The 20,351-nt window shown below is 43.3% G+C and overlaps 1 protein-coding gene across 4 annotated transcripts in view; it reads right to left on the bottom strand.

Annotated features, from left to right (window-relative positions):
• The window catches only part of arhgef2 (rho/rac guanine nucleotide exchange factor (GEF) 2), a 55,256-nt gene that overhangs the window by 10,303 nt on the left and 24,602 nt on the right, over window positions 1-20,351 (bottom strand). For all 4 annotated transcript variants that reach the window (XM_036971927.1, XM_036971928.1, XM_021593382.2 and 1 more), the window contains one exon: window positions 3,922-4,084. In XM_036971927.1, coding sequence (XP_036827822.1) covers window positions 3,922-4,084 — 163 coding nt within the window. The remainder of the gene's footprint in view (window positions 1-3,921; window positions 4,085-20,351) is intronic.

Below are 20,351 nucleotides of genomic sequence, written 5' to 3'. Positions count from 1 at the left end.
GAGTCATGGCATACTATTATAGATGTGGATCTACAGTGTGGATCTACAACCAAGAAATGCTTTGGGGTTTCAAATACTGCCTAGAATCCCCCCTTCCATATGACACTATATTATTTACAGCTCACTTGTCTTTAGCTAATTATCATATTTATTTGTATGATAATACTGTACACTGAGTGTACAAAACATTATGAACACCTGCTCTTTCCATGACATGGACTCACCAGATGAGTCCTGGTGAAAGCTATGATCCCTTATTGATGTCACTTGTTAAACCCACTTCAATCAGTGTAGATGAAGGATTTTTAAGCCCTGAGACAATTGAGACATAGATTGGGTATGTGTGTGCCATTCAGAGGGTGAATGGGCAAGATAAAATATTTAAGTGCCTTTGAATGGGGTATGGAACAGTAGGTACTAAGGCGCACCCGTTTGTGTCAAGAACTGCAAAGGTTTCACACTCAAAAGTTTCCCGTGTGCATCAAGAATGGTCCACCACCCAAAGGACATACAGCCAATTTAACACAGCTGTGGGAAGAATTGGAGTTAATGTGGGCCAACATCCCTGTGGAACGCTTTTGACATCTTGTAGAGTCCATGACCTGACAATTTGAGGCTGTTGTGAGGGCAAAAGGGCGGAAGGTTGGAAGGTTCTTAATATTTTGTGTAATCTAGGGCCCTCAGATTACGTCAAAATGAGCCAAACAACAATGGCCTGTTCGTCTTAATCTAAGTCTTTATCTGTGTCTGAGGAGGTAATCTCACATGTACTGACACAGAGCTACGCAGAGGCTACACACAATCATTACACCCTGCTGGACACCAAGCAGGGCGCCTATTGGTCAGTTATCTGTTCATGCAGAGAACAATAAGAGGTGAAGCAGGAAATAAACATGAGTCCAAATGTTGATGAAAACAAAAACAAAATGTCTTTCTCTGCAGTAATGGAATAAAGGGTCCCTGAAATGAATTTGAAATAAATAACAATAAATAAAAATATACCTGTGGACTTCATTCAATTTCAAGCCAAACATTGATGTAAAACAAGAAGATGTACTTAATTGATTGAATACATAGACAACATTGTAAAAGCATTGACGAGAAATCCTCCCTAGTGACTCCAAACCGGAAACATCCACTCAGACATGAAATCAATGGATTCTCCCAAAACAGGCGGTGCTACCTACTCCACATGCACGCACACACACTCCCCCGCACCCAGCCTAAACATATGTCTCCCCAATTCACAAGGGGACCTCAGATAGCAATCCCGATGTAGGACAATGTTATGACCCCGTATTAAAACGTCTCTGGGTCTCTGAGGCAATATGGCTCCCTATCAGACCACTGTGTTAAACTGGAGTGGGATAACTGTGTTACCCTCAGCTCATCCATCATTATTACTGTTAGGGACCACTAATGTCTGTGGACGCAGAGAGGAAGAGGGATTGGGACTGTGTCTGTGTGTGCGTCCGTGCAGACCTGACTGCCTATGTGTGTTTGTCTATGTGTGCGTGCATGCGCGCAAGTGTGTGTGCGTCTGTGTGCATGCATATGTGTGTGTACGTGTGTGTTAACACACGTCAGTGTGGCAGATTGCTTGTTAATCTCCCACACTCCAACTGCCAGATGCACTATTTCCAGATTACAGTCGGGGAGCGAGGTAGCAGCTGTGTATTGGGGCAAGAGGGGGGGGGGCATCCACCAAACAAAGAGAAAAGCCCCTCTCTCAACAGACAGTGGGCTTCATCATAGACCTACTGTATAATCTCCTGAGCCTGCATTCTGTACTGTATTTACACTATAGCTACTTTGTCATTCTCTATCTCTATAGTGAGTCTTACAGGTCTAATGGTTGTGTTGCATCTGATTATAACATATTAGCAAACTGAGATGACAGTGACACAATAACACAGGAATTAATAAAAGGTAAAAACTGTGAAAAATATTAGTTAAGTTTCACATAAACCTCCAAGACAAACTGACTATGACTGACCCAAGGCATGCTGCCTAAACCAATTTAAATTCTTATCTAATCTAAATCAAATAGACTCTCGACTGAAAATATCTTAACTGGCTCAGAATGTGAATATATGAACTGAGAAGCCAACAATGGTATTCCCAACCTGAAATAGCCTCACACCTCAGTTCTCTCTCCTACTTAGGCATCCGCTCTCTTTCTTTTCCCCTTTCTCTCCATCTCTCCAGTGTAATTTGCAATGATAATGAATTCATGCCCCCTTCAGCCCAATACGCACAAATACACACCCAGACCTGACCCTCTGAATATAATTATGCCCCCAACCCAAATCAATAGCCTATGATCAGTGTTCTATCTAAACTACAGCTGGTGTACCTCTTACTCCCAACTGCAATCTCTGTGCCCACCGTCTCTCTCATTCTCAAGTACCGGAACTCTCTCTCTTTCACACTCACACACACAAACACGGGCACACAACCCCCCCCCCCCTCTTCGGCAGCAGACATGTGTAATCAAACCCCATGCCAAGAGCCTTCCCTCTCCCACCCCCATGCCCCTCTGTACCCCTTCCCTCCCTCTGTGCTCCCCTTCTCTGTCTGTCTGTCTCTCTCTCTTTCTCTTTGAACCTGGTCTTCAGAGCCGTAGGGGTCAAGGTAACGAGGTCGAAGATGGAGCCACTATTTCCTCAACTTGAAGGACAATAAACTTCATCCATACATCAATATTCAATCAAAATAGGTAATAGGGTTGATAAGAAGACAAAAAGCATCCCTCTTTCCCTTTAGGAATGTACGTTTGGATTGATTTAATGATAAATACAAATGTCAATCGACTATGACTGTCAATTGAATTGTCTTTGCTGCTGCTGTGGGGGCAGTGTAGTGTTATTGCATTGTATAACGCTCATTTCAAAATGGGGTAAGCAAAACAAAAATACAATTCACAGTATGGACTTCCTCTATCTCAGGCAAACTCCTCTCTGTCTGTCAATGTCATCATGCATCATCTATACAGCTTTGTCTCCTACTCTGTCTTTCTGGCTCACTTGTTTGTGAACTAATATCTCTCTCTCCCTCCCCTCTGTCTCTCTTGACCTGAGAACTGATGGCCCCTGAGGAGTCTTTTCACTCAATATGTTCTCCTCTACCTCCACCTTGTACCTGTCTTTCCCCCTCTTTATCTGTCCACCCTTCTCTCTGGATCTTCCTCTATTTGTTTGCCCCGTTTGCCCTGGAGTCTGCCTTCTCCCACTCCACCCTCTCTCCCTCTTTCTTTCTCTCTTTCTCCCCCAGCTGTTCCTCCAGGCCAGTGGAGAGAGGGGCAGGCCGTCTGATCTGTGCTCCCCACACACTAACACTATTGTCTGGGCCGGGCAGGGGAAGGGAGAGGGTTCTCCTAGAAGGCAACAGCTGATTGATTCTCAAAGGGAGGGAGGGAAGGAAGGGGAGAACGAAGGGAAGCAAAGAAAAACACTCTCTCTGTTTCCTTCTCTCTTTTTCTCAGTTATTTCCTTCTTTTGATCCATCTCTTTGGCTCATATGTCTCTTCTACCTTTATCTTTATTGACCCACACGTCCTACCCCACCTCTCTCTCTCTCCACCCATATTGTTTGAATCTTCTTTTCCTAGCCCCAATCTCTCTCTCCTGCTTCCTCCTGCTGTTCTTTTGTTCACCCTTTCTCTTCCCAAGAAGAAAGAGAGACAGTCACACTAGACAGTCACTAACCTCTCTCACACACACACACACACACACACACACAAAGGTCATCTTCCTAACAGTTCAATATGACAACCCTGGGGCAAGATGTCTGTTGGTCCTGATCTGGTGATGCATCAATACATCAATACCCCAATAATGTTGTCGCTAATAACATTAGGCTTTTGTCTGGGCCTTGTGAATGTATGTACTGCCTACAATAGTGTGTGTGTGTGGTACTCACTGGGGCAGCTGAGGGCCTCTTTAGCGGTGATGCTCTTGTTGCAGGCGGAACAGAGGGTGGTGGCAGACACGGTGAGGGAAGTGAAGAGGTGGCCGTTGCTGTAGCGCGCCTCCCGCTCCCGCGCCTCCTTCTCCCTCTCCTTCATCCGCTCCTTCTCTTTGTTCTGTAACCAAAGACACAAATCAGCGCCAACCGATGCAATCTGTGTGGATATGAACTGTTTTAACTCTCGCTCATCTCACACTGTCAACCGTTCTGGATATTCCACAGCTGTGAGATGCTTGTCTCGTACTCAGGTCTCCTCATACTGTATATGCAGCATGCACTTTGTTTCATAGAGTAAGTTTCACTGAATGAGGACAGCTGGTGCATGAGGAATTGTAAATGTGGTGTTTTCAGGAATAGTATCTCTCTCCCTCCCACTCAAGGAGATTGACAGCCTGGGGACTGTCTTTAATCCCATTGTTACACTGCAGGGCTCTCCATGCTGCCTCAGCATAACTCAAGTGTATTCAGTGTGAGTCTGTATTTAAGCAATTGCGCCTGCATGTGTCCTTGTGCATCTAAGAATGTGTGTGTGTGTGCACTACGCTAATTAGTATAGGTGCATTTGCAATTGTGTAGGTGTGACTAAAATGTGAATGTTCCAGTGTTACTTCGCCTCTGTAACATCCAGCTGTTCCTAGCATGGTGCCTAATTTTATACCACACATTTTAATGGCAGCCTGTCTGTCTGTGTCCAGACCAGAGCACCAGTCTATGCTGCTGGCTGTGACTCTGGTCGTGCTGCTAAGTAAGCAGAATGGTCAGGTACCAAACAGCTTTTCACAGCCGGTGGCCTTTTAGTCACAAACTAATCTCCTGATGTTGTGAACACAGACAAAGTAGTCCATCTTCAGTGGCTTTGTCACTCTCTGTTTTCCTAAATGCTCTCAGCTAATTATCAACTCAACAACACGTGGTGTTACGATGAGATTGAACCCCTAAAAAACGTTCTAACTGAAGAAACCTTTTGGAACCCTTTTCTCTAAGAGTGCAGACTTCAGACCCTTGACGTACACATAAAGAAAGCTAACCCGGTTGGTTTATCATAATGGGCAGCAGAGGGGTTAAACTCACCGGAACGTGCCACACAACTATAATGTTATCGGAAAGAGGAAGAGAAATAACGAAAGGAGGGATTTGTCAGGGGTTCCTTTGAGAACCTAAACAAAAGGCCTGGGGGCCCCATTGTGAGGAACTCATTCAGGACATGTCCTCCATGGCACCATCTCAGGGGTATGTAAAACACACCCAAAGGAAAGAAAGCAGAGAGGTATGGAGCGATGGATGGAGTGAAAGAAGAAGGGAGGGGAGTTCAAACCCATCCATTTACATTAGCTAATTAAAAAGGCGACCCGCCAAGATTTTGATCTGAGGTGAAAGTGGCGGAAAGAGACTCAAGTGTAAGGACATATAGGACACACTGACACATGCAACATGCTGGTGTGATGACTAGCTACAGTTGTGATGCTGTAATGACAGTGGAATGAGGTGAGACGGGCAGGGAGACAGCTTAGGTCCAGGACACCGGGTCCACTTTCAGACCCTCATGTCTAAACACACACAGTATGGACAGTAAGTAAACCGCATTTACATTCACTCCGGTTTGAAGAGGATGAAAACAGGTGCACAATTTGGCACTGGGCACCAAGCCAATGCTTGGTAAATCTTTCTAAGCTTCTCGGGAAGAATTAATCCATAGAGTTTAACTGCATCCATGTAGCGTCCATCGCCTAGCAACTCCTGTACAGTATGTCTGAGGCGGGCTGGCTTTAATGGCGGTAGGATGAGCACTGCGGCAGCATTCTCTAATCCACTCTGTCGCCCGCAGAGCAGAGGTAGGTTAGTCGACTGTTACCAAACTGCCTCCCTCACTATTATTAATGCACAGTCAGCTCCATCAGTCAAGACCACCTTATTAAGACCTTTTTCTATAGAACTGACTCTTACGCTAGATATCTGGCACACTGACTGAATTTCCCCCCTCCCCCTATCCATCGCTCTCACACACTCGCTCCCTCTCCCTCTCTTGACTCCTCTCTTCTTGTCTCTCTCTATCCTACCCTCCTTATCACACTCCTCTATAGTGGATTAACAGACTGGATTAGAATCCTCTGACTCAGGGCGGATAGGGGATGGTGTGAAAGACGAGAAAGATAGATAGTGAGCGATAGGAAGAGCGAGCGAGAGAGAGAAGAGTGAGTGAGATTGCTAAGAGCATTTAATTGAGTGAAAGAATGCCACATTGCAGTTTTTGAAGAGCGGCGCTGCTGGTAAATTGTTACCAAATGGGCGTAATGACTTTTTAATGAAAAGAGGGTGGGGCAGTGGGGAGGAAGAGAGAAGCTGCGGTCATAGACCAGGGATTAGAAGATACTATTAAGGGGCGGATTAGGCAACAGACTTAACCTCTGCCCAAGCCTTCCAGATATCGAACCTTACTCCACGGAGGAATTTACACTGTTGGGAGGATGAGCAGAGGACAAAGCCTTCTTGCTCTTTCTCTATTTGGTCTCTCTCTCCCTCTACTTAATTCAAATGTCTTTATTGCATGACAATAGACATATCACAAGGAAAAGGCTAGGAAGTAAGACTGGGAAAGTGTGTACTATGAAGAAATTAAGAGTTCATTTCCACGATGCTATATCCACAAATGTTTTCATCAGAAAAGATTGCTTCTGGGTACCGTCATGTGTGTGTAAAATATTACTGTTCTCAGATTTTTCATTCATAGATTTTAGAATTATATGAAAATGTGTTTAGCTGGAATGGAATGTTCATATCCTGTATATTTGACTGTGATACGTGGTTGTCTCACCTAGCTATCTTAAAATAGCAAAGTGACTTGCCTAGTTAAATAAAGGTTAAATAAAAACATTTAAATAAATGAATGCACTTAAGAGCACCTGCTAAATGAATAAAATGTCAATGGTGAATGTTCTACAGACAGATCTCATATACAGTGGCAAGAAAAAGTATGTGAACCCTTTGGAATTACCTTAACTTCTGCATAAATGGTCATCAAATTTGATCGGATCTTCATCTAAGTCACAACAATAGACAAACACAGTCTACTTAAACTAATAACACACAAACAATTATTCGTTTTCATGTCTGATTTCAACACACCGTGTAAGCATGTATGTGAACCCTTGGATTTAATAACTGGTTGACCCTCCTTTGGCAGCAATAACCTCAACCAAAAGTTTTCTGTAGTTGTGGATCAGACCTGCACAACGGTCAGGAGGAATTTTGAACCATTCCTATTTACAAAACTGTTTCAGTTCAACAATATTCTTGGGACATCTGGTGTGAACCGCTCTCTTAAGGTCATGCCATAGCATCTCAATCGGGTTGAGGTCAGGACTCTGACTGGGCCACTCCAGAAGGCATATTTTATTTTGATGAAGCCATTATGTTGTTGATTTACTTCTGTGTTTTGGGTCACTGTCCTGTTGCATCACCCAACTTCTGTTGAGCTTCAATTGGCGGACAGATAGCCTTATATTCTCCTGCAAAATGTCTTGATAAACTTGGGAATTCCCTTTTCCATCGATGATAGCAAGCTGTCCAGGCCCTGAGGCAGCAAAGCAGCCCCAAGCCATGATGCTCCCTCCACCATACTTTACAGTTGGGATGAGGTTATGATGTTGGTGTGCTGTGCCTTTTTCTCTCCACACATAGTGTTGTGTGTTCCTTCCAAACAACTCAACTTAAGTTTTATCTGTCCACAGAATATTTTGCCAGTGGCACTGTGGAACATCCAGATGCTATTTTGCGAACTTCAGATGTGCAGCAATGGTTTTATTGAACAGCAGTGGCTTCTTCTGTGGTGTCCTCCCATGAACACCATTCTTCTTTAGTGTTTTACGTATCGTAGACTCGTCAACAGAGATGTTAGTATTGTTCAGAGAATTCTGTAAGTCTTTAGCTGACACTCTAGGATTCTTCTTAACCTCATTGAGCATTCTGCGCTGTGCTCTTGCAGTCATCTTTGCAGGATGGCCGCTCCTAGGGAGAGTAGCAACAGTGCTGAACTTTCTCAATTTATAGACGATGTCTTACTGATGAACATTAACACTTTTAGAGATACTTTTGTAACCCTTTCCAGCTTAATGCAAGTCAAGAATTCTTCATCTTGGGTCTTCTGAGATCTCTTTTATTCGAGGCATGGTTCACATCAGGCAATGCTTCTTGTGAATAGCAAACTCAAATGTTGTGAGTGTTTTTTAAAGGGCAGGGAAGCTTTAACCAACATCTTCAATCTCGTCTCATTGATTGGACTCCATGTTAGCTGACTCCTGACTCCAATAAGCTTTTGGAGAAGTCATTAGCCTAGGGGTTCACATTCTTTTTCCAACCTACACTGTGAATGTTTAAATGATGCAATAATTTGTGTGTTATTAGTTTAAGCAGACTGTGTTTGTCTGCTGTGATTTAGATGAAGATGATGTCTAATTTTATGACCAATTTATGTAGAAATCCAGATAATTCCAAAGGGTTCACCTACTTTTTCTTGCCACTGTAACTGTATTGGGGGGGAAATGCATTCATTCATTTTATATTGATGCCACAAATGCATACTTTGTACAGTTCTTTTAACCTAGCAGTGGCACTTATTTCTCTGAGAGTGAGGTGGATATGTAGCAATCTGCCCCAAAAAAAGTAGCATTATTTGTTTTTCTGAAATGAAACCACCAAGTGATAGATTTTAAACAAATGCATGTCCATTATTGAACAACACCATACCATGAACACAGACTGAAGAAAATCACTCCAATCTCTTCCATAATTTATTTACAACAATAAAAACTAATTTACTAACATTTCTGAAAAAGGATATACACTGAGTGTACAATACATTAGGAGCACCTTCCTAATATTGAGTTGATCCCCCTTTTGCCTTCACAACTGCCTCAAGTCGGGACATGAACTCAATGTGTCGAAAGCATTCCACAGGGATGCTGGGCCATGTTGACTCCAATGCTTCCCACAGTTGTGTCAAGTTGACTGGATGTCCTTTGGGTGGTGGACCATTCTTGATACACACAGGAAATTGTTAAGCATGAAAAACCAAGTAGCATTGCAGTTCTTGACACGCTCAAACTGGTGCGCCAGGCACTTAAATATTTTGTCTTGCCCATTCACCCTCTGAATGGCACACACACACAATCCATGTCTCAATTGTTTCAAGGCTTAAAAATACTTATTCTAACCGCTTTCCTCCCTTCATCTACATGGATTCAAGTGGATTTGACATCAATGTGACATCAATAAGGGGTCACAGCTTTCACCTGGTCAGTCTGTGTCATAGAAAGAGCAGGTGTTCTTAATGTTTTGTACACTCAATGTACAGTGTATAGTCCCCCTCCCCTCCTCCTCTCTCATAGGATTCCCCTGTATCAGATATCTGTCCTTGGCTGACCCTCAGACTGTCTGGACGCCAGAGGAGAGCTACTGGTAAAAATCTGTAGTCGACTTGTTTATTAAACTGCCTCTCCCGTGCTCCTGGCCAGTCTGAGAGGAGACCACATCACAGTGTGTTGAGTTAATCAGCCTAAGGAGGCCTCTAGGGTCCATGACCCTACCACCGTAAGATCTCACCCCCAACCACAAGACCCTGAGATAACACCCTATTTGGCTGTACAAGTGTCATAGGATCAACTTCTCAGTGATGATCAGATGAAGGGCTAGGGATTCAATCAAACATGTACTATGGAATGTTTGATTGTATTACAGAAAACACGCACTGGGAGAAATATCTCCTTTGAACTTCGTACACTGAAAAAAAGGCTATCACCACCAAACAGGATGTTGAACCAAGATTACATCATAATACCTGTATTTTTACATCCATGTTTCAATCTAAAATTAGATACTTTACACACGTGCGTCAGGTGTGTCTACAGAGAATGAGTATCCTGCACAAGGCCATAAAAGCAGTATACAAATCTCACCTGGGGATTATGAACCAGTATCCCCTCAGGTCACAAGCCTCTACCTTAACCACCACTATGCCATTTAACAGTATCCCAGTCTGAACTCTGACCCCAGACAGATAAGACACAGAGATAAAAGAGCTGTTAACATGCTGATGTGGTGAACAACACAAACTACCAGCAGGTCAATAAACCTGCTATAGGGGAGTGATCAGAAAAATGTATGATGAGGGCAACGTTCCTTGTTATTTTGGATGGGGGAGTCTATCGTAGACTTTGTCTCTCAGTGGTCGAAGAGCACCTTTGGCCAAATTCAGCCAGCCAGCCAGTAGCATGGCTAATCCTTTGTTTGGTAAATTCATATTAGACTTGCACTGATGTCTATATAAGGTGGCATGTATTACTTTTTTTTTAGATGGAAGGAAGTTAACTAATTGGTTTACTGTAAGCAATGAAGCTTGGGTATGCTGCTGGGATCTGGCTTTATTGATGCTAATGGTTAACCAAGAGGTTGGCATGACCAAGAATCTAGCCAAATAGATACAGATACACAGTGCTAGGCAGTTAACATGGAGTTCTGTGTGTATGCAAAGACATATACTGAGCAAAAATATAAAAAATGCAACATGCAACAATTTCAAAGATTTTACTGGGTTACAGTTCATAGAAGGAAATCAGTCAATTGCAACAATTCACTAGGCCCCAGTTTATGGATTTCACATGACTGGGCAGGGGCACAGCCATGGGTGGGCCTTGGAGGGCATAGGCCCACCCACTGGAGAGCCAGGCTCAGCCAATCAGAATGAGTTTTTCCCCACAAAAGGGCTTTATTACAGACAGAAATACTCCTCAGCACCCCCACTATAACACATGGGCAAGGGTGCAGCCATTGGACTTGGGAGAAAGGCCCACCCACTGGGGAGCCAGGCCCAGCCAATCAGAATTAGTTTTCCCCCCAAAAAAAGCTTTTTGTGCGTATGGAATATTTCAGGGATAGTTCATTTCAGCTCATGAAACACGGGACCAACACTTTACATATTGCGTTTAGATTTTTGTTCAGTATATAATAAATAGAATGAACATTACTATTTAAAGCAATTGTCAAAATGTTTTTATGCCACACGTCCATTTCTGATGAGTCAGTTTCTAAGTGTCAACCAGTTTTCCTGCAGCAACAATAACACTTCATATTTATCATGCCACTTCTACAAAGTCTAGCATGCACTTTACTGGGCTGCCATGACAGATGAGGTCAGAGGAGTTTCAGATGAGATGGACAGAGAGCCATATTGATTCTTCCCTTTCTATTTCTATGAAGGGTGCTATCTGGAAGCGACAAGACTCAGGAAGTCTCTGTTCCCTTTCAGACTGCGATACTGGCATCTGTTGTTTTCAGGGGACTGAACACATGTGCAGATGCCTGAGAATGTGAATGTGCTCACTTTTGGTCCCTCTATTATAAGCTTCTATGAAGACATGTCATTCACTCCCCTTCCTGGAACCAAACAGCCTCAGAGACTCAGACACAACAAAACTAAACAGGAAAGGGAGAAACAAAACTCACAATGTGCCTGAAAAACATAGTTTGGAAATGGGTTTGTATACACAGTCCAGACATTTTTGTAAAAAGCAGTTTTTGTCTCAGTAATCAGTTCTGCCAAAATGTCCATGCTAGTGCTTCAGTGTTGACATCACACACCGGAAGTTCATTATACTGACTTCCTGTTTCATGGATAAGGCAGTGGAGCCAGAGGAGAGCTTGTTAAACCATTTTGTTCAGTCTGACTGACTTAGCAGACATTTTAGGCATTTTTTCTATCATATAACTGGATATGTAGTGAATGTAGGTTAAGTAAAGAACAGTGACAACCCACTGGGCAAAGAAATGGTTGAATCAACATTGCTTCCATGTCATTTTAACACTAAGATTCAATGTAATGACGTCTAATCAACGTGGGAAACTGATTGGATTTGTAAAAAGTCATCATCGTAACAGAATTTCGGCTTTTTCCAACCAACTTTTAACCTAAATCCAATGACATGGTTACATTTTTTGTTGATTTCACGTTGAATTCAAGTTAGTTGACAACTCAACCAAATGTAAATCAAAACAAGACATTGAAATGACGTCTGTGCCCAGTGGGAAGTTCTAATCAACTAGGACCATAGGCCTTCTACTAACTATATGACTGGTAACTACAGCATGGATGCTGTAAACTAGGACTATAGGCCTTCTACTAACTATATGACTGGTAACTACAGCATGGATGCTGTAAACTAGGACTATAGGCCTTCTACTAACTCTATGACTGGTAACTACAGCATAGATGCTGTAAACTAGGACTATAAGCCTTCTACTAACTCTATGACTGGTAACTACAGCATAGATGCTGTAAACTAGGACTATAGGCCTTCTACTAACTCTATGACTGGTAACTACAGCATGGATGCTGTAAACTAGGACTATAGGCCTTCTACTAACTCTGACTGGTAACTACAGCATGGATGCTGTAAACTAGGACTATAGGCCTTCTACTAACTATATGACTGGTAACTACAGCATGGATGCTGTAAACTAGGACTATAGGCCTTCTACTAACTATATGACTGGTAACTACAGCATGGATGCTGTAAACTAGGACTATAGGCCTTCTACTAACTATATGACTGGTAACTACAGCATGGATGCTGTAAACTAGGACTATAGGCCTTCTACTAACTATATGACTGGTAACTACAGCATGGATGCTGTAAACATAAATGTTTATTAACTTATAACAAATAAAGAGTTCAATAAAACAATGTTTAAAAATGCATTAAGACTGTAAATGCATTCATCATGTATTGCACATCAAGCTGCTCATAACACTGATTCAATGCTAAAATAAATGATGTTGCTTTGTTTTGATGTGTAGGCCCACTATTGCTCTCCCTTAAGTAACTCATTATCCACAGAGTGTAGTCATAAGTTATTACAGCCAGACAATAACAAGCTTGGCTGATCCTTGTTCCGGTTGACTGAATAGCTTCGGCTGTATCCTCTCCTCTGTTTATGTGTCATGTATTCGTTTTGCCGACACACTTTCAACCCAGGGTGTAGAGAGAGCATACAACCTGATGGAGAGAAGGGTTAAACCGTGTGACGCCAGCTCACTGAAGCGAGATCAGCGCAGTCTAATCTGAGGCGTGAATAAGTGGTCAACTAACCTCAGAATGACATCACTAACTAATGATGAGACAGAAAGTCATTTGTGCACAAAGGATTCCCAGAATACCACACTAGAATGACCTGCATACAGAAACTGAGGTTGAATCTGAAAACAAATGTAAACATGACACTATTGATATAGTTTGAAATTTACGGGGACATATGCCAGTGGCCCCCAATGAGATTATGTTCCTCAAATGACATATGTAAACAATCAAAAACCATTGTGCAGTCGGCCTCCATTTGAGTTCATCAAACTAAACCAAGGTGTGTCGGGCAGGAAGGGCTGTCCTTGCGACATCACAGGAAAGTCCCCTTGGCATGCCATAACAGAGTTAGTGGTAGTCAGTATGTGGACATACACTGGGAGAACAAAGCCCTTTTGCCTTTGCTTGCGACACAATCGGTCTGCGGAAGCCCAGGATCTCCTTCAAGTTAACCCTGTGTCGTGCGTGAAGAGCAGAGGCTTAATGGCAGTCCCTCTGTTCTAGGAGAGGAGGAGGAGGGGGGGGGGGGGGTCTTATTATGGGAGAGAGTGTGCTTGCTACTGTCCGCTGAGAGAGAGAGAGGCTGAGAGAGACGAGCCCTGGTTAATGGGCCATAAACAATGTGCTTGTCTGTTGTCTCTCTCATTTCAGATGATATCAACAGCTTAGAGTGAAAAAAAATGATATCTAATGATTAATTAAATATCCTCAGAACGACCTTTGTGAACAAGCACGGTCACCAGTCACCATAGCACGTATGAGTGACAGTAAAAAGAGTGATGGAATAGCTACACTATGAAGTGTCACAGCTTGATCAGATCGTCAATAGCAACATGGAGAGTCTCTGCCTAAACCCCAGAAAAGGAGTGAAGTTAAAGGTATTCACTGTCTAGACAAAAAGTCCTCCTCCATCTCCTCTTAGGACATCTAACAGAGAGAGTGAGTACGAGGGAGAGAGAGAATGAAACAGGGATACCTAGGAAAGAGGGAGAGGCTTGGAGGGGAAGACCCACGAGAGCAGGAGGCTGAAACGAGTGAAGGAGAAAAAGAGAGACCTAAGTGAGAAATAAATGGGCCTGGGATGAAGGGGGAGGGGGGAGGGAAAAGAAAATGCAGACAGATGGAGAAACCGATACAGGGGGAAGAGAGAGAGCCCCAGAGAGAGGTAGAGAGATAGAGAAAGTGATGTGGCGAGGAAACAAAAGAGGAGAAGAGAATACCTGACACAGCGAGAGAGCCTAGCAGGTAACTGGATTTCAGCGTGTATTGATGGAGGAACAAAGAAATAGAGAGCAGACAAAGAACACAAAGAGAGATGGAGAAACTGGAGACACTGGGGAAGAGAACTACTGGACGTGTTTAGAACTCTATCCTAAGGGTTACTAAATGTATTGGAAAAATACATTGAGTGTGTGGATCCATAGTTCTCATCTTAGTGTGTATATTCAGTATGTGCATGCATATGTGTGTGTGTGTGTGTTTGTGTGGCAGCAAAAGGGAGGCATGGATATAGTATCTTTGTGCTGTATGTGTGTGGTAGCAGGGGAAGGTGGTCATTATAATAGTGTGAACGTGTCCATCCTTTGCATGTTCCTGTAGGTGAGGAGACTACAGACGTAGGATCTTAATTTGAGCCAGTTTGCTACACCAGGAAAATAACCTTGCATGAACAGGAAATGTGGATGATAATTAATGGAAATATTTTGTAGGGCAAATCAAGCCTTTTAAACCTTGAATAACCTACAAGTTTGCATTTAAAATTTGCAGCAACAAAAGAGTGATCAAATAAAGATCCTACATCTGTATTAGAGACAGATGGCATCCATCATGAGGCTTAGTACACTATGACCTTGATGATGTGAGGCGAGCCCACACAGTTATGTGGGAAAACAAATGTCTGCCCCCTAGTTAGCACCTGACTGTCCCAAGGGCACATTAATTAATAACAAGTACAGCTACACCCCCCCCCCCCCCCCCACACACACACACACACACACACACACACACGTGTAGGATCATAATTTGATCACCCTGTTGCAGGAGAACTTTCCTGCAATGCTAAACATTTAAAACTTTAAATGTATTTGAGGCTTAAAAGGCTTCTGAAGTTTGTAATTTCCACTAAGAAATGTCAGACCTGATTTTCCCGTTGCGAAAAACATATCAACCTCTACAAAAATGTCCATTCATTATATCTACATAATAACTCACATTTCCTATTGTTGTAGGATTATTTTCCTGCTGTACCAAACTGGCTCAAATTAAGATGCTACATCTGTACACACACATATTATACACACACACACAAACTGACTTATGGAACAATTCCTTACAAAAGGAAACAGTGGAGAGAGAGAGTTGTTGCCCAGTAGGAGTCCACATACCAGTGTTTTATGGTTACAACTATTTCCCCTAGGTCTTATTTCTACCACTACAACATAAAATAACAGAAGCATCTTAATCTGGGGAAATCTGTTTTTCATAATCAATAAACATATTTAATCCTTAAAAAATGTTGCTAACTATCAACTAAATCAAATCAAATTTGATTAGTCACATGCGCGGTATAGAGGTGTAGACCTTAGAGTGAAATGCTTACTTACGAGCCCCTAACCAACAATGCAGTTTAAAAAAATATGGATAAGAAATAAAAGTAACAAGTAATTAAAGAGCAACAGTAAAATAACAATAGTGAGACTGTATACAGGGGGGTACCGGTACAGAGTCCATGTGTGTGGGCACCGGTTAGGTATTATGGTAATATGTACATGTAGGTAGAGTTATTAAAGTGACTATGCATAGATGATAACAACAGAGAGTAGCAGAGGTGTAAAAGTGGGGGGGATGCAAATAGTCTGGGTAGCCATTTGATTAGCTGTTCAGGAGTCTTATGGCTTGTGGGTAGAAGCTGTTTAGAAGCCTCTTGGACCTAGACTTGGCGCTCCGGTACCGCTTGCCGTGCGGTAAGCAGAGCCGCTGGAGTCTGACCACTTTTAGGCCTTTCCTCTGACACCGCCTGGTATAGAGGTCCTGGATAGCAGGAAGCTTGGTGCAGCTGTAGAACATTTTGAGGATCTGAGGACCCATGACAAATCTTTCCAGTCTCCTAAGGGGGAATAGGTTTTGTCATGCCCTCTTCACAACTTTCTTGGTGTGCTTGGACAATGATAGTTTGTTGGTGATGTGGACAACAAGGAACTTGAAGCTCTCAACCTGCTCCACTGCAGCCCCATCGATGAGGGGCGTGCTCGGTTCTCTTTTTCCTGTTGTCCAAAATCATCTCCTTTGTCTTGATCACATTAAGGGAGAGATTGTTGTCCTGGCACCACACGGCCAGGTCTATGACCTCCTCCCTATAGGCTGTCTCGTCGTTGTCGGTGACCCCAGGACAAAACATAAAATGGAATGCTCTTGGTCTTTGTTAGCCTACTAAACAGAGGAATCTGGGTATTTAGGGTTACTGCTGTTTTCACTGAACAATATTCCAGTTCAGTGCACCGCTTCAATTCAAAATGATGATCCCTGAAAGAAGAGTGCCTTTTTGTCCGTCTGTGATGAGAACGGAGGAGAGAGGAGACCGAGCTCAGATGGTAGGCCAGGTCCTTTCAGCTCCAGCTGTGATAACCATCTATGCCCAGACAGTCATTTCAGCATGGTCAGAGAGAGTCATCACATGCTTTATGCTAATATTAATTTATATTAGTGATCAGGGGAAAAAAATCTATGCAGTTGCATATTGCAATATACATTTTGGACAACATTATATCAATATTTGACTCTAGCCCTAATTTATAGTCTCCTTCTGTGTATTTCCCACTGATAAGTACGACTAGATAGGTTTTCACTAGTAATCCTTCTATTCAGATCAGTGCTTATGAAAGCCAGGATAATGTGATGAAGCTACAGTATTTCAGTCTGCTGGGTAATTACTGTAGCAGACTCAACCCAGTAGCAGCCACTCAGGGGGAGTGTGAGGGGGGCACTGGGGCTATTGACTGGTCATCAGGTTCACACAGGGTGTTGTTTGTTTTAAGAAGCTCTCTGATGAGTTCACGTCCTGTGACTCTGGCTTTAGTTAGTTTGGGTTCCACGCCTGACCCCCACTCAGTCACCTCTAGTGGGGGTTTCACAAAGGCAATGCTAAGACTCCAAAGAAAACACCTGTAATAAAATGCTAGCTATTGCAACACCCAAACCCCCTACACAAAGTCCTTTACCTACAGACTACTAAGCACCCCTTCACCTATCCTTATTTCTCCTAAATGTTTTCTTTCCTCCCGCTCTTTTGTAACTACTCGCTAGCCTGACAACTGAAGTCTTCCCCTGCTCTATGACCGCCGAGAAGAAACGAGCATGGCGTTTGGCTGGAGCTATGTGGCAGAGTAGCCAGCCAAACCTGTCGCTCTCCTCAATCTCTAATCCTCCTTCTCTCCTGCTCCCTCACTTTCTCTCCTCCCTCCACATGTGATCGGTCCATTCCCCTGCCAGTCTAGTCAACAGCTGTGAGGTGAACCCATGGTCCGTTACCAGGCTGACTGGAAGAACGTTTTCACAGCTCCCTAAAGCAACACTGTTGACACAGGTGCAGTCACACACTGGTGACCACAATGACAGTGTGTGATCTGTCGACAGAAGGTGAGATGGTGTGTCCATGTGTTTGTGATTATGTCTCTGTTGGGTGTTAAAGTGTGTGTGTGTAGTAGCAACCCATGAACACAAGTGTTTGTGTGCGTGCATGCATGTTGTATAGTGTATGGTCTGTTTGTCTGGCTTTTCACCCCACCCCCCCGACCCCCTACCCACCCCAACTATAACCAAACCACCCACTCTCTAATTCCCTCTGCCACATCACCTCTCTCCCTCTCCGTTCCTTTTTCTAATGTACTTCTCATTCCTCTCATATTACAACCTTTGAGAAAGCCATTGTGGAGATGTGTGTGTTGGTGAGGTGGGCAGAGAGGGAGGTGCTGTATGGAGGGAGAGAGCAAGAGAGGGTGAGAGAGCGAGAGGGGGGGGGGCAGAGGGGACAGGTGAGGTGCTTTGTCAGCATTAGTCACACACTAGCCTGTAACCGGATCCTTGCTGTCCCTAGAGCTCTGAAAGCACACCAGTTATTATATCACTCTATTCGCACAAATCGAGTGAAAAAAACATGCTACATTTACCTGACCCTCATTGGTCTGTAAAAGCTGGAAGAGTTGAAACCAAGCATGTTCCCCACCAAACACAAAGAAAGGCCTTGTTCATTGATACAGGCCAATTGTCTTCTTTATGAGGTAATTCAGGTTATAGGATTTGAACTAGTAAATCAGATAACCAATCAATAACCTTCAGCTGCTGCTTTCTACCCAGACCTCCCTTGGCCAACAAGCCTACAGTCTATCATCCCAAACACACCTTTGCCCAATCCGAACCGTAACCATTATCTTGGACCAGCTCTCCATCTCTTTCCTCTCAATGATTTTAACACCACTTCTCACTCTCACTAGGGAGCAAGGGAACGTGGCCCAATATGTTGATGTTTATTTCCCATTTTCTCTTTCATTCTCTTCTCTCAACCTTCCCTCTCCATTTTGTCACATGACTGAGCAGTTCAGGCCCATTAACTGGGCACTACTTACTCCTGGGCCTGCAGACATATGATGCATGCCCACTTTATGAGTCTGAAGAATGGCCCCTCTACGGCACTGTCTGAAATGGAAGCTGATCTAGTACTGGGCCCATGTAAAATACCATGAATGGAACCAACAGGTCACCATTTAACCTAAATAAATAACAATTTGGAAGGCTACATGCCACTTTGACTAGGTAGAACATAATTTTAAAAATATATTTTTTTGGTTTAAAGAGTAAATAATGACATCCGCTCACTTGTTTCCCTGCATGTATTGTGGTCTTTCAGCATGTCACACACAGATGTAGGATCTTAATTTGATCATTATTTTGTTGCTGAGAATTGTTCTGCACAACAGGAAATGCAAAGTTGTCGTGTATTCAAGGTTTAAAAAGGCTTCTAAAGTTAATGTGTTCTACTTAACAAATGTCAGACTTGATTTGCTGTAACAATTGTTTTTGCATCAACCCCTAAAAACAAAAAGGTATGTTCTATCCATTGTAATTCAATGGTGTCGGTCTGTCTCCCTTCATTGGGCTGCAGATCTGAAGAAGGAAAGGCTACAGGTCATAAGTCATATTGGTATACCGGGGGAAGTGAAAAGTGAGGGTTAGATTGCAGGTTTCTGAGGTCACATGATCAAAGGCTTCATTAAGATTAGGGAGCTTATGGCCTTGGGTTTAAGGACAGAGCGCGGTGTGTCAGGCTGACAACTAGAGTGTGTGCGTGCACGCATTTCTGTGGGCGAGAGTGTGTAGGTATTCCATTTAGACTCCCGGCTATTGTTCATGGAGGCACCGACCACTGGAGCACATAATGAGACTACAACAGGCTGATCAAACAGACACTCCTCGCCTGTCTCAAACAGATATACGACAACACAAGTGCCCAATGCCTGCCTACCCATTGAGCAACCCACACAAATTAAACACCCGCCCTCAAAATGTGATTACCAAAAAGGTAAGGACTGACTCACCTCCTGTCTTTCTGACTCACCCAGACACTTTCAGCCAACTACACATCTCATAATATTAGTCTTCCAGGTAGATTTAAAACTCTGATATACGATTTGGCAATAACAGTGTGAAGTGAGTTATTGGCACAGCAATGAGGGAGAGATGATGTGGCTAAAGCCCACCAGTCAGAGCCATTCCCCAACTGGTACAATGGAGACCCTGTGACAACTGACAAGAGAGCTTCCTCCCTCTTTCTCACACACGCACAATATCTTTCTCTATCGTCCGCTATCCCTTCCCAACCTCTCCGATTCTCCCTCTCATTCCATCTCTTTCACTCAGACCCCATCTCTCATCTTCCCCCAGGGCTGTATATGTCACAATCCCTTCTCTGTCCTGCCCCACATTCTACCCAATGATGTGCAACTTTGCTGGGGTGCATAGGGTCCAATGAACAGCAATGAAACCCCCAAGAGAAAAGAAAGGGTTGGGTTGTGAAATGCATGAAACATGGGATTTCTGGCTGATCTGAATGTATGCCAATGCCAAATCTCTTTCTCTCACACATACACACAGACCAGAAGTGTGTGTGTGCGCGCATTTGTCTGTGTATGTGTAGACATTGAGCCCTGGGGTATTTCATATGTGACTGTCTGGCACTAGGAGTTTGTATTGGCATGTGGC

The sequence above is a fragment of the Oncorhynchus mykiss genome, chromosome 3 (genome assembly GCF_013265735.2).
Source record: "Oncorhynchus mykiss isolate Arlee chromosome 3, USDA_OmykA_1.1, whole genome shotgun sequence".
Classification (NCBI taxonomy): Eukaryota; Metazoa; Chordata; class Actinopteri; order Salmoniformes; family Salmonidae; genus Oncorhynchus; species Oncorhynchus mykiss.
The sequence above is the reverse complement of the archived record's forward strand: the minus strand, read 5'-3'. Positions and strand labels throughout refer to the sequence as shown.